This window comes from Austrofundulus limnaeus, unplaced genomic scaffold, assembly GCF_001266775.1.
Source record: "Austrofundulus limnaeus strain Quisiro unplaced genomic scaffold, Austrofundulus_limnaeus-1.0 Scaffold41, whole genome shotgun sequence".
Classification (NCBI taxonomy): domain Eukaryota; kingdom Metazoa; phylum Chordata; class Actinopteri; order Cyprinodontiformes; family Rivulidae; genus Austrofundulus; species Austrofundulus limnaeus.
The window spans coordinates 1,784,741-1,799,622 of NW_013952443.1; the positions used below are offsets into that span (position 1 = coordinate 1,784,741).

A 14,882-nucleotide genomic window follows, 5' to 3' on the forward strand; every position below is an offset into this window, starting at 1 on the left:
TACGGTATCAGAATTTTATATATTTATACTTCTCATTCAACCACAATTAAATTCACTCTATCTAGGAGGCACAATTTATATGGATTATTATTTTTTTACAATAACAAGCTGGAATGAAAACAAGCAAAAATGAAATCAAAGTAACAACTTTCTACTTCTTGCCTTTTAAAAAATGTAAGGAATAGAAAGTACAGATAGTGTGAAAATGTAAAAAAGTAGGCTGAAAAATAATAAACAGATACCCAAAAATTCTACTTAAGTACAGTAACAAAGTATTTGTACTTACTTTACAACTCTATTTTACTCATATCAGCTATATATTCGATCTAATGGTTGGTATTGCAGTATTTTTTAATCCATCTTCAGCTTAGATATCTTTAGTGTTGGACAAACTTTTCATAAGTTGTCTAAAAACTGTAGTGTGACGGCCTGTATCTGAGAGTCCTTCATAACACAGACTCATGAAGCTGTTTTTATTTTTGTTTTATTATTATTGCTATTAATTATTATTATTTTATATTTTTATGAAATGAATGAATGAATGAATGAATGAATGAATGAATGAATGGAAGCTAGTTTAAAGGTTTGGCCTGAAGATTTGCTTGCAGTTTTTTAATTAAACCATAAATACGGAGTTGTTTTCAGTTAAAATGCAGCTAAGTGTAAACGTATAAACTCCAAACACCAGAGCGATCACATGACGACACATTTCTGTTTGTCTTCGCCTTCCAGATGCTTGTGGTCTGACAGACCCGGCCCACGTCGAGTCCCTGCAGGAGAAGRCCCAGGTGGCCCTGACCGAGTACGAGAGGCTGCAGTACCCCAACCAGCCTCAGCGCTTCGGCCGCCTGCTGCTGCGCCTGCCGGCTCTGCGCGCCGTGCCGGCCAACCTCATCTCCCAGCTCTTCTTCATGAGGCTGGTGGGCAAGACGCCCATCGAGACGCTGATCCGGGACATGCAGCTGTCRGGGAGCTCCATCAGCTGGCCCTACGCCCCGGGACAGTGAACCCTCGGTCCTCCTGGTCTCCAGAGGGAGATGGACCGGGATCGGTTCTGGAGGAATCAAGAGCTCACGCCGTCATGAATAAACGAGACATTTTAACACAGTGGGGGGTGTGTTTTTATAGAAAACACTTGCAGCACTTGTTTTGTTCTCACCTCGGACTGATCTCGCTTCGTCTTGGTGGGACGGGGATTTCTCACACGAGGTCACGCTCCTCTTCTACCTCCTCCCATAAYGACCCCCCCTCTCTAATGTGACTCTGTTTGAACCCGGGCTTTGTGTGTCCTCCCTGCTTTGTTGTGTCGTGCGAACAAAGCCATAGCAGCCGCGTTCACTTGAACAGAGCATAAACTGTGTCAAGTTTTTGCATGAACACTTTTCAACATACTTGTAAGGACTGCAACGTGTTGTCCTCGTGCAGCGCGAGCCGCGTTTTATTTTAAGAGGTACGTAAAGGATTCAGYGCTCCTTTAAGATCTCCCAGTGTTGCAGAACCTACACGCAGCAGTGATGTGAATGTATTAAAACACACCCAGTCGTGTCCAACATTATTACCTCATGTTTTCTACATCTGAGACACAGATTGTACAGTGAACTTCATGTGCGTAAAAGATAAATATAAAAAGGGATCAACAGAGGCAGAAATAGAGCTATTGTTTCCTTTCTTTTTAAACAAGTTACTTATTTTTTTTTTCCTATTTTGCTCCCTTTTAAAAAGCCTAATGGGTAAAGGTCATTTAAAAATAATTACTATGTGAATATTCAAGGTACGCTGGTGTTTAGGAGAGACAGAAACACAGAAACGTAACAGTTCATGGGTGTTGGTGACACGAACTACAGCTCGACACAAAACTAAAGTTTGTGTTGCCAAATGAACAGACTGAAACAAGAAGACAGTACAGTAATAAATACGTATCGGTATGAATTAAAGGTCCTGATCCCTAACGCTGTTAAACTACTTCTTCACTTTATTTGTTGGAATTTTAATTTTAGTGATTTGACTGTGTAGCTTCACATGTTAAAAGGATMATGTTTCTTTGACCATGCCATAATAATAATATTAATAAAATAAAAATTAAATACACCCGACTGGTTTTTTCTGCAACAATAAAATAAATGGGTTCTTTTGGTGACTGAAGTATCCAAGCTTAGAGTATTTATCTCTGTTAAATATGTAGCAAAAACACTATTTATGGCATCAGATTAGCTGTTTGAGGCAACACAAAGCAGCATGTTTTTTGTGCACAGTATAAACTGAGGTGAGAATATTAAAACAGCTGTAAAGTTCAATCTAAGACCTACCAGTAGAGGGCAGCACCACTTTGCTTTCGTAGCTCATTGAAGCTCCTAGGTGGTCTTCCTGCTCCTCCTGCTGGACGCTCACTCTACCTGCAGACCACCTGTGTCTCCTCCAGATCAACAAAAATCAAATAATCAATGAAAGCATTTCGTTGAGAATTTGAAAAAGTTTATTATGAGCTAATTTAATTCTTTTTAGACAACATAATTTAAAGAAAGTGTACAGTTACAAAAATGWTTTATCGCGGCAACAAAGAAAATAAAATTCTTACAAAAATAAATGGCTCACAAATGGTAAAATGACAATAAAATAAAACTTCATGAAATTACAAAAATGAGAATCAATAGTGTGTCTAGACAATTTAATCGTTTACAGATGTTTCTGTAATTAATCAATACAAGGAGGAGTGCTTTTGATAAAAAATTAAATTCATTCGACTTTGATTTTGCAGCTGATTTTGACCAAACMCTGATTAAAAAAAACAAGTCTTTAGTATGTACTAATACTTATACATCCTAATAAAAGCTCCAATATACAGAATTTAGGTTTGTTCTCTCTATAAAGTACAAATCCATCCTACAACACAAAATAATTCAGTTTCTCCTCTTTTTTTTTTTTTTTTTTGGTCTCGTTACGTTTGTGACGATCAGTACAAAAAGAATAAAAACAGTACAGATTTTCCACCAGTAAGGACTTTTCTGATGGTTAAGTTAGTTGAAAATACTGATGATGTAAAAAAAGGTAAAAAAAAAAAAAAAAGGGGCAAGCCACAGTTTTAACACAGCTGCGTTTTTTTTTACTGACAAACAATCCTCGTTGCATTTCTCACTCATGACTACAATCCACCGATACCGCTGCTCCTCCTTATTCTTATCCGAGCAGGTAAAACAAATGCTGCAGAGCAAACCCAGCCATAAAACATGAAGGTGTTATCTCAGCTGACTGAGGATCAGATGAGTTCACTCCCAGCAGCCTCTGATCTGAAAATATGTTGTTACTCTTTAAAAGAAACAGACGGAGAGGCTACAACTCAGTGTCCTGGTAAATGTATGTGAGTGACTCGAGAATGAAAGAAAACACAATTAAATATTTTGTTTAACAAGCTGTTCCCTCTGTCTGTGTGTGTGTGTGTGTGTTGTAACTTTGGTCTCGATGTGTCCCGGTCTCTGCAGTACTCTGGAGTGTTTTCTCGGCTGAGGTTGTTGCAGTGTGAACCAACAGGCCAACAGAGCAGTGGGTCCTTCAGTGCTTCTTGTCGTAGTCCTTCACCATGCGCTTGATGTGGAAAAGTTTGTGCCTCAGTCGGCGGCACTCTTTCTTCTTCGACTGGTAATCTGGGGTCTGCAGGACACAACACAGCAGGAAGTCGATTAAATTGGTGGATTTTGAACTTAAAACTCAGAGACAGGCAATTCTAGGGAAAAACTGATAGAAAAGAAACAAATGATTTATGATCTTTTCTGGCATCAAGGGTTGGGCATTGTTTGAATTTGAACAATTCCGGTTCCTCAKTTTGATTTAGGWTCCCAACGATTCCTGATTCTGACTCTCTTTAAAAGGAGGGTCAAAAAAAGTTTCCATGGTTCAGATAATGTAGATGAACAGAGTTATTTCTGGATGAAACAGTCTTAATATCTCTAAGAATTTTAATTCTGTAATCATTTTATGAGATTTACTAAGAATCAGATCTTCCAAGGTGCCAATTATGGAACTCTCTGTGCATTGCTGMCCAAATCAAATTCTGGAAGTGGTCATTCAACTAGATCTGTTACAAAAGGACAACTGATATTACCAACTTTTAAAAACTGTTACGGCCAGAGGTCTTTCTTCTATGTTTATACTAAAGCATGGAATGACATTCCTCAAAACATAAAGTCCATTTCAAAACTACAGCTCTTTAAGAAGAATCTTGTCTGCCATCTGCTGGACACTTTTTGTTGTGCTCATATTAAGACGTCCTATTTTGCAAATGCTGCCTTTTTGAAATTTGGTATGCTTGTTTGTCTTTGTGTCTATGGTGTATAATGATGTGATTGTGATGCTGTATTTCTGAGTGTTTTATGTGCTGCAGAACAGGAACCTGCTGTAAAACAGCAACTATGCTGAGTCAGGCTTGATTTTTAATAATCTTTTCCTGTTAAATCAATAAATCAAATCAAATCAAATCAAATTAAGAATTCCTCACAAGGCTGGTATCAACCATTGTATAAATATCAAACCTATAAATTTGAATATAAATGTTAGGAATTTTCTTTTTATGGGGGTACAATTTCACGAGAGCTTATTTTTTAAAAACGTCATGAAAACACATTGACATGTCTAGTATCTGATGCTGCAGGTACTAAAACATGTCATTGAGCTGATGTTACAGTTATAAGGAACTCGTCAGCTGCCTTACTGTTGGTATTAGACGTATTTTACTGTTTTACTTAAGCACACTGCACACTACCTGCATATTCTTCTTCGTTGGTGTTCAGAAGCTTATTCTTTCAGTCAGCAGACTGGGTATCAAAAACTACAAATCAAAATTTATAAATTCAAACAATTCTGGGAGAATCGTAACGTTAGTCCCAGTTCCAAACTATACTCAAGAGTCGATGCCCAACCCCTAGTCTTGACGCATTCATAAATAAAATAAGATGAAATATACAGAGAAAAGTCTGCTCACCTGTTTCAGATCCTTCAATTGATTATATTCCTCTGCAATGATCTGAGAGGAAATGAAAACATTTTTTAACCTTTGCACAGAAGCTGAATAATAAGACAGTTATCCTTCCTGTTTTACATCTGCTTCGGTGCAACAAACTCTTTATCAGTGATTTGTTTGTCAAAACATGAAGTTTTATGTATCTATTTCTGCAAAAAAGGCAAGTGTCATGTAGCACAAATAAACCAGAAAAAGGGCTTTTTATATGAGACAGTCAGGCAAGTCAACTAATTTACAATATATTTGAACTATTAAGTCCTGTGGCTCGGTAACTGAACTGTGAAAAAATAATCCAGTATATTTATCATATAGACGAGTCCTATCTAAGTCTATTCCTACAGCACATTTAAATAAAAATTCTGATAACTAAAGTGCTGTACAACGTGTTAATATAAAAGCAATATGCAGATGAGCTTAAATACAACAAAATAAAAAGTTACATAAACACTGAGATGTGCTGGTGCTCATAAAAATACCATCTTGAATTCAAAGAGTGGGAGGAAAAATGAAGGCTGTAGCTTGTTTGATAAGATGAAAACACTTGATTGTACCTCAGCTCTGGAAAATGTAAAAAAGTCTGTTTTTATTTTACTGGTGAAGGTCGTGTAAATGTCTGACTGAATGTTTCTTTACAAAATCAGGGTTTTTTTTAGAAGTAGTAGGAGAAACAATATGATAATAGTGTTAGCAACATTAACTTTTCACAATAATCAAAATGACTCAGTTATTTATCCGTATTTATCAAACCTGGTATTTGGCCGAGGTGTCATCGATGGTGTCCAGCTGCCGGCTKAGYTTGTTCAGACGATCGTTGATGTCGTCCATCTCGGCACACAGGCGCTTGTACTCCCGTAGGTCTGCGTCAAACTCTCTCTTATATTCGTGTCGCTGAGCGTCCGATGTTATTGCTGGGTAAATTCTGGAGGAACAAAATGTGAGGGGGGTTGAGGAGATTAAAAAAAAGTGGAGGGTTGAAACAAGAAGCAGCTCAACTGGAAATGAGATAAAAAGAAGAATCTTTAGAGTTCACAGCTGAAGAGCTCAACCATAGATGTTGGAGACATGGAGGTTTTAGTACAAATAACACATAAGGTTGGGTGACTGCAGTCATTGCAAAGTGGCAAAAATTTATTGTTGACAGTTTTTCTGATGATTTATTGCACATGATTCAAATTCTATAAATCTGCCCGAAACGTGAAATCATAAGTCATCTGTCACTTTAATACACCTGTGCAATTTATTTATCTACGATACCTTAATTTAACATGTGCAATATCACTATCATCACCTATTGTTATATCATCTAATGATATCTGATAGGACCTTTGCATCAGTCACACTGTTTTAGCTTCAGAGTATATCACTGCTATTTCTATTTACACTGTATAGATGCTAAAGAATGCTTGTTTATTTATTTATGTATTTATTAATTAACCATTATTTTACCAGGCAAGTCCCATTGAGATCTCGTCTCTTTTTCAAGAGAGGCCTGGGCCTGAAGGCAACCTATTGTACATGTTGTTCTGTGTTCCTATGGTTCTCCAGAGTTTTTGTATTTATTTTTTCCTTGTGTGCTCTAATATTTCTTCCTTTAAACTTTATCTCTAATGCTTATTTAAATGGTTGCAGCTGCAATAATTGCACTTTCCTCCCAGGGATCATTAAAGTATTCTGATTCTGATGATACAATTTTGCCCAACACTAAGAACTGCATAAAATAAACATTTTTACATTGACACTATTGTACCTGTGTAGTATTTTTAGACTGAATTTATAAAGTATCATATTGTTCTATGTTGTACTTAAAGTTGGTTTGATTTTTTTTATCTTTTCTTKACCAAATCCTGAAGAATCTCTCTGTAAAAAACAGTTTAAGTTATGACCTGACTATATTCAGTAATGAAACATTTAATGTGTGTAGAAATTTCCAGTGATGCTAATTGTGTTAGCTTTTCTATGGTGTTTTCTATGTTGAGTTAGCATCTATGCTAATTGTTGGTCTGTCAAACAGTTCATTTTGTAAATTTGCACTTTCGATTTCTGTTTCAGTGTTTTGTATAAACAAACACTATAATCTGACCAGCTGCCTCCTGTTTATTCACAAACCTGATAAAGKCAGATAATCAAGATGTATTGATAACTGTTTTGTAACACTGCAGCCTTCTAAGTTATAATCAGATCATATCAGGAAGTGCCTAAGATCCCATCCCTGTGGATGACTGAAACAAAATATACTCCTGCTGCAACAGTCAGTCAAATTAGTGTCAGATAAGCTTGTTTTTCATACCAGAGAATGTGGGTCTGGTCTTCAGGGAGAAACAGTTGCTAATGTCTTCTCTCCTATCCAAGCAGTGAGTGAGAAGCTTAATAAACTGTTACAGAGCTTTAGCTCTCACCTTTCCCATTCTTCCAGGTCCAGCTCGTTACCGGTCTCTCCTCCTGTGGTGTATTCTGTCTCATACTGAGACTCGTCCAGTTCTGGGTTACGCTTGCGCCTCTTGCCCCTGTTGGCGGCGGGTCTGCGGCCTCCACCTGTTTCCTCTGAAGGGCTCGAGCTGGTCCTGCCGTGGGAGAATGCTTCAGATGGCCGGCTGGTTGTTCTTTCTGAATACCTGCAGCACAGATGGGAAACAAYGTATGGAGATATTTTGAGACTTTTTTCCAGTTTAGTGGGATTAAACCCTGACTTCAGATCTGTTTCTAATGAGGAATAATACAAAACTTCACAAAAATCCTTTCAATAATGAACGTCACCTTCAAGAACATCCAAAAGCAAAATAACCCCAGCAGCTTAAGCACTAATTCAGTCCAAAGCGATGCCATATGGACTTCTAAAATGATTTTTGCTACTCTGCACCATATGGAGTCCCTCTGCTAACAGGAAGCAGGTGCAGCTTTTTAATAAGCCCTGAACGAAACACTCAATTTGGTAGGTTTGTAGGGATTTACGTAGGGATCCAAATCCAACGGCACAGATATTAAAGGTTATTATAAAACAGTGAATTATGTTAGGAACAAAGCACACTGCAGGTCTCCGGGCGAAAATTCTTCTGCTTATGAAAAAGCAGCTCTGTTTGCTTTTTTCTTTTTAAGAGAGAAATCAATAGTTTTCTGTTCTTTGAATAAACTCAGCCCAGTTTGTGTGTGAACTTTTGCCCTTTGTGTTTGTCGCCAGCACAGTCTGCATTTGGGTCATTTCTAATACATTTCTGACATGAAAGCATTTTGTCAAAGTAATAAAGATGTTGTGTAACTAACAGTGTATGTGACAGTGTTTGTCACAAACATACAGCAGTTTTAAAGCTCCCAAAACAAATAAAAACAAGGTGCTCAGGAACTCATTTCCCACCTTTGATGAAAAACAACCTCATTTCTTCCCAAACATCCAGCTTATTCTCCACCCCCAAAGAGTTCGGGAGGGAAAAAAGAAAAAAAAAGAAAAAAGAAAAAAGGGAGAGGTGATCCAACAAAGGCTCAAAGGTCACAAACAGCTCTCGATGTGGGCAGGGCAATATGTTTTTATGGGCTTTAAAACAGACGAGTGATTAGAACCACTTGTACAAGTCACGTTTCACTCACTGTGTGCAGAACTTTACAGTGAACACACAAACATTACACACACTCATGTAAGACTCAGCTACTACCACACCAAATCTGAACACAATGTGTGTGAAATTGACTGACTTATGGCCATTTTTTAAATTGGTAAGGACAGTCAGTATCTGAGTCGATTCTAAACTGAATCAAAAACTTKTGAATATTTTTAAGAATTAGTGTCAAGCTCAAGGCAGCCCAGGCAGATTTGCACAATCACCTTGATAACTGTGTCAATGCAGGCTTGCTGGAGCTAACAGCTAATGGAGTGATAAGATTTTGTTGCATTGTAACAGTATGAATGTGTTCTGGGACATTTAATCAGCACAAATGTGTTGCAGCTGATAAGTGCTGACTTGTGAAATACTTCAAATAGACAAGAAAAACTCACTTTTTAATTAAAGGTGTGATATCATGAAAAAAAAAACTTTTTTAGCTGTTAAATACATTTTGTGTACTTAGTCTCTAGAAGTGCAGAAAATTTGAATTTAGTTTCTCCAAGTGCTGCATAGATATCTTTGTATTTTGTTTGTGTCATATTTTTCAACCCATTCAGTTTTCTATGATGGCTGTGAGGTCAGACTCTGGCTCCAACAGGGCTGCAGCTAACGATTATTTTAGTAATCGATTAATCTATTGATTATTCTGATGATTAATCGAGTAATCGGATATTAAAAAAATTGTCATGTTCTGCAGTAATTATTTAAGCTTATTTTATGGGAAATACAATTATTTAATATTGTGAAGGGGTAATCTACACCTGCTGATGACCCTGCTGCCATCAAATTAAAGTTACACCATTTGTATTAATTAATGCATTTTAAACTCCATTTGTTTGTATTTATGTATGTGAGATTTGAGGAGGCATTAATTAAAAGCACTCTGTCACTGAATCATTTTTAACCATCACTGAAAAATCTGAATGCTGTAAATTTATTGTTATGGAYTGGASAATTGTTAGAAATTTAACAAGTAAAATGTGTAATATAAACATTTGGGTGTTGCAGTTGAGTTTTGTAGAGTTCAGTTGTTAATTACAACAAAAAATTATTTTAAGACTGTTATTAGGTTGATGCAGGGTTCCCATTTAGGCAATAAAAGATTTAGTCTTGACTGCTTAGCTATAAACAATTATGACTGTAGTAATGAAGGCTAAAATCATGAAAAGCAGCAGCAAACAATAATAAAAAAAATCAAACTACAGTATCTTCTTTAAATACTTTTAAACTTGAAATATTTACTCCAAGTATGATTTAAACTAAGATAAAAACATATCAACAAATAAACGTGTTTCAGCTCAAGCTTTCAATCTGTTGCTGTACTTTTATTTTTATCTGACAAACTTACAGCAAGTCTTGTTTTTAATCACACAACTTACACACTGTTTAATAAAACCCTGCCAGGTCACCATGATTAGTCAGCACAAATAACATTAGCTTAAATATACCTCCTCATTGTACATCTGTGACATGACAGATCATCACAGATTTAGGTAAACATATTTTGCAAAGGGAACGTAAACAAATACCTGTGGTTAACTCCGGACGTGTTCGGTACATGCAGCCGCTGTTTTTGTTCCGCTGCAGAAACATCTCGGATGTGAAGCGTACTGTGCGTCGTCATCTTTTCTGTTTAGTTTTAAATGTTCCCRTGCTTTTTATAATTTGTTGTTTTTTGGGTGCTTCGTTTCGGCACTCTTCATCTTCTTCTAAAGCTAAATATAGCACTTAGCAAGCATACAGGCGTGACGCGTCGACAGTGTAACTGTTAGCGGAAGCGCTAACATCGTAGCATTGTGTGTAACACAAATAACATTCTGGGTGGATGAAAGTGCGCTGTTATAACAGTATGTGTTTTTTTACGAAGCTTCGAGGCAGATTAATTTGCTTCGAGGATTTTTTGTAATCGAATTACTCAAATTATTCGAGGAATCGTTTCAGCCCTAAGCTCCAACATGTAAGGCTGGATGGACAAGTTTTCTCTTGTTYACATCTTTTAATTCATTTGTAAATAAAAAAGTTTCTGCGCGGTTATATAGTCATAAACCCCTCTATCAAACTAGAATGGGCCGGTCTGATTTGCATTTAAAGAGACAGCCTCAAGACGAGTTGATCTGAGACACACCTCAGAAAAGAGGGGCTTGTGGAGTTACAATAAGGAGGAATTCAGACCAAAGCATTGCAGTTCCACTTTATATAGACCCCAACTGAATGATTTAATGTGAAAAACAAAGATTTAAATGCATATGTTGCATGACAATTTCAACTTAGATCTTACTCTTGTATTTTTTTTTATTTGAACATGTCTAAGTTGTTCTTTTCAAAAATGAGAAACCCCATGAAGCTGTAAACATTTATGTCAACAAGGCTGAGAAAACGGGGTCACCTACTGGTTGTCGTCCCCGTTATAGGAGCTGCTGTCCACCTTAGCTGGGGGGTAGGAGGCGACGCTGTTTGCTGAGGCGTTGAGCAGCCCCCCTCCCTTCTCTGACACCAGCAGGGTCGGCGCGTCCTGAATGCTGCGGCTTTCCTCCACATTGTTCACCTACAACAGGCAGCGAGGAAGAAAACACAAGGAAGAGGCTCAGCAAAAACAAACACCTGTTTCTGAGAAGCAGAGAGAACTGGGATTYATATTAGCTGTCTGAAAAGGCAAGAAAACGTGAAAAGTTGTTGTTTTAGTCGGCTCATGGTGCTTGTAAAGATCAAGAGAACGAAAAATAATAATGATAAAAGAAAAGAAAAAAGAAATCTACAGGTTATTTATAAATAAAACAAACACCATCATTACTTCCCCTTCTTTCTATTGTCTCATGTTCAAATGTACACGCTGAACCAATCTTCTCTTCCTTTCTGTTCTTGAACAAAAGGAGTCACACGTGTAAAAACATTCACCTCAGTCTGTATTTATAAGTCTTTCCTGTGAGGTCAGAGAGCCTAAAAGGCAGAACTCTTCCAAATGAAGGCCTCAGAGTCGTTCGATTCAGGAATATTCATCCGGTGACTTTTACGTGACCTCTACACAAGTAATGGCTAAAACTGAAACAAATGCTAATCTCTACTAATCTCTCTCTGCAATCTCCAAGGATTGTCTAGCACAATATTAGCACAGCGTGGATTTGGATGAAGGTTAGAATTGAATACTTAACTAATTTAAACGTATGTAACCGTTGTGTTTTTATGTTTTTGTTTGCGCCACACATWTTTCTGCACTAGTCCTTCCATGTAAAAATGTCCACAAGAAAGATCGAGTTAAATTCTCTTTTATTTAAGACGTGCAGCACCACTAAAGAACGATCACACGTGGATGAAGATGTGAGCAAAACAATTTAAGATCCTATGAAAAACTTGAACCGGTACAAAAAAAATGCACAAATATAAAAATATCTACAAGTTAGAGATTATGGTAGAGTACAGCGGGGTGGGAAGCTTACCCCGCGGGATTTACAGATAGATATTATGATGCAAGAATAAAAGATAATCCTAAAGGTTTTCTGTCTTTTGCTGATAAATGACTCAGGGATCTGATAAAAAATAAAACCCCTAATGCAAGGGCTAAATGGTAAATGGACTTGCTTTTCTGGGTTTTGAATGGGAACTGATCAGGAAAGTCCTTAAATGCTCTCCTCTAACTATTAAAAYATTGCATTGAAATACTATAGAGCGTTAAGTAAGTAACTATTAAGGAATTTTTATTAAATACTTCATTAATTAAATAAGTCCTGATGAATCTCAGACAGYAAGAAAAGGTTATGGTGGGTGGAAAAATATTTGTCTGAAATCTTTAAAGCTTTTCTTGTAAGGAAAAAAGTGAGTTTTAMACAAGTAGACGACTTTAAACAATCAGCTTCCTCCTGAAAACAACAATCATGATGGGTGGAGTGTATATTTGAGAGCTGCGGGAGAATCCTGTTTAGGTTCACGTAAAAATCCCAACAATGTCCCCCTCCGTGTGCAGAAGAACAGCCAATCAGCTGCGAGCAGACAGTGTGCAAGCAAAGTAAGAACGTCTGAAAGTTTCAAACCGGCTGAAGCAAAAAAATGGAAAGATAGTGGAGATATAAAAATTGATGCCTCTGRGAGATGCTGGAAAAGCAACAAAACAAAGATATTTTAGAAACTAGACGTGTGGCACAAAGAAATAAACCTAATCTTTTAAACAGTTTTAAGCCACTTTCAGTCTGTGGATGTTTTAATCTACATCCTCTCTCTCTCTCTCTCTCTCTCTCTCTCCATCTGTGCAGCATCTCTGTGGTCGTGGCACAAAGACATCCCTTCTAAAACCAACTCCAATGACTTCATGCTGTAGACACAAAGCACTGCCCCGGCTGAGCTGAATAAAGCTTGTATGTGAGGTCATCGGAGCGAGCCAGCTCCACAACAGAGCCAGGTCCGACCTCAGAGCAGCCACTGAGTCAGACTGACACCGGTAAGGTGTCGAAACACGCCCGATCATGTTTGCAGGTAATAAAAAAGTGATGAAAAAAGTGACCCGTGTTGTCAAAGTGAGCCAAACTGAGCACAAAAAACGTGATSTAACTGAGATTTGTGTAAAAATTGGTTTATAAAGATACCATCTAGCAATCCAGGTAACTAAAATAGCATATACACTTCCCAATCTGCCTTTAAATAAAAGTTTTCCAGCAAGAATGGCTTAAGAAATAATCTTTTTAATTTTAGTTCTTTTAATTTTTTTTTTAAATTTGGCCATTTTTCTCTTGGCCCTTTATATAATGTATAGTGTCAGCTGGGAAGCTTAGGGATTCCTCTTTTAAATATAGAGCTGAGTTCCCAACAACTTCACCACAGGCCAATATAAATCATTTTCAAACTTGTATTCTTATAAAAAAAACTTAGCTTGCTGCCAGAGCTGATGATAAATCCACCAAATACCAACGAACTGTTACATTTAGAACTGTTTAAGATGCAGAATTTAAAAACAATATTAACTCAGCAAAGAAAAACTCCTCTCTGTGACTCATTTTGCCAGCACAGTTCATAAATAGTATTAAATGGAAAAAAGGAAAATCTATAAAAGTAGAAGCTGGGTGATGTCTTACAAATACGGAGTGGTAACGCCGACTACATTATTACACAAACAATAAGCTGATGACATCAGTGTGCAGGGCTCCATTATTAGACACAAGTGCTAGTCAGAGGATTTACTCTGTGAGGCAGAGGAGTCACCTTTGTGTGCATGATGACACCCTATCTCCAAAACAAACAGCTCTATGTAATTCAGTATAAAAACACTCGTCAGCATTAGGGCTGCTGCTTGAATGTTTTTAGTATTTTTCTGCAGGTCTGATTGGTTAAAATATCCAAACAACATCAAAAATCCATCTTTGCAGCGTTCATTCTTTCTGTGTGTTTTGAAGACGGTGAGCAGTTTTTGGTAAGTTCTGCTTGTTCTCATAAAATGTCTCAGTGGTTTTGAGGTTTGACCAGCAGAGTTGAGTCAAAGTAGATCAAAATTCTCTGAACCAATAAAACAGAGGTCACATGTTGAAGAAAATAAATAACAGTTTGAAGAAAATGTGATATTAAAATAGAAACTATAGTATTAACTTACAATGAATTTTTAAAAGGGACATATATCATGCAAAATAAACTTTTTTAACTGTTAAATACATTTTGTTGTGTACTTGGAGTTTCTAGACGTGCAGAAAATTTAAATTTAGTCTCTCCTGGTGCTGCAGAAATTTCTTCATATTCTGTTTGGATCATATTTTTCAACTCGTTCAGTTTTCTCCATTTCCTATTTTCTGAACTATTATTGTCAAGTTATTTGCAACATAACTACCAAATAAGGTCTGGATTTACCAACTATAATTTCATTGTCTTGGTTTTCCTCTGGCTCTGGGTCAGACTCTGGATGGACAAGTTTTCCCTTGTTGACAACTTTTAATTAATTTGTAAATAAAATGTTTCTGCGCTGCTATATAGTTATGAATCCCTCTATCAAACTAGAATGAACCACTCGGGGGCGCGGGGTGTGAAGCACCTCGTTTGGATTTAAAGCGACAGCCTAAAAACGAGTTGATCTGAGACACGCCTCAGAAAAGGGGCAGGGCTTGTGGGGTTACAATAATAACTACAGACCAAAGCATTATGTATCAACTATTTATAGACCAACTGAATGATTTAAATGTGAAAAAGAAGGATTTAAAACATGAAATGTCTCCTTTAAAACACGAGTTGTTTTAGTTACATGAAACACTTCAGCTTTTGCTCTGAGTTGTACATGGTTTACCAATAATTATTATGTTATGTAAATA

General features: G+C 37.0%; 2 protein-coding genes across 2 annotated transcripts in view; one reads left to right on the forward strand and one right to left on the reverse strand.

Annotated features, from left to right (window-relative positions):
- Positions 1 to 2,086, forward strand: part of nr2f6b (nuclear receptor subfamily 2, group F, member 6b) — a gene marked incomplete at its 5' end in the record, with an annotated part of 7,959 nt that extends 5,873 nt beyond the window's left edge. The window contains 1 exon segment of the mRNA XM_014007348.1: positions 733 to 2,086. Within this exon segment, the coding sequence (XP_013862802.1) occupies positions 733 to 1,007 (275 nt within the window).
- A 364-nt stretch (positions 2,087 to 2,450) lies between these two features.
- si:ch73-61d6.3 (occludin) overlaps positions 2,451 to 14,882 on the reverse strand; it is a 23,783-nt gene continuing 11,351 nt past the window's right edge. Inside the window, exons 5-9 of the mRNA XM_014007341.1 lie at positions 10,995 to 11,149; positions 7,408 to 7,623; positions 5,759 to 5,930; positions 4,973 to 5,014; positions 2,451 to 3,645 (exon numbers count right to left, since the gene is read on the reverse strand). Of these exons, the coding sequence (XP_013862795.1) occupies positions 3,547 to 3,645; positions 4,973 to 5,014; positions 5,759 to 5,930; positions 7,408 to 7,623; positions 10,995 to 11,149 (684 nt within the window). The 3' untranslated portion in view covers positions 2,451 to 3,546. The remainder of the gene's footprint in view (positions 3,646 to 4,972; positions 5,015 to 5,758; positions 5,931 to 7,407; positions 7,624 to 10,994; positions 11,150 to 14,882) is intronic.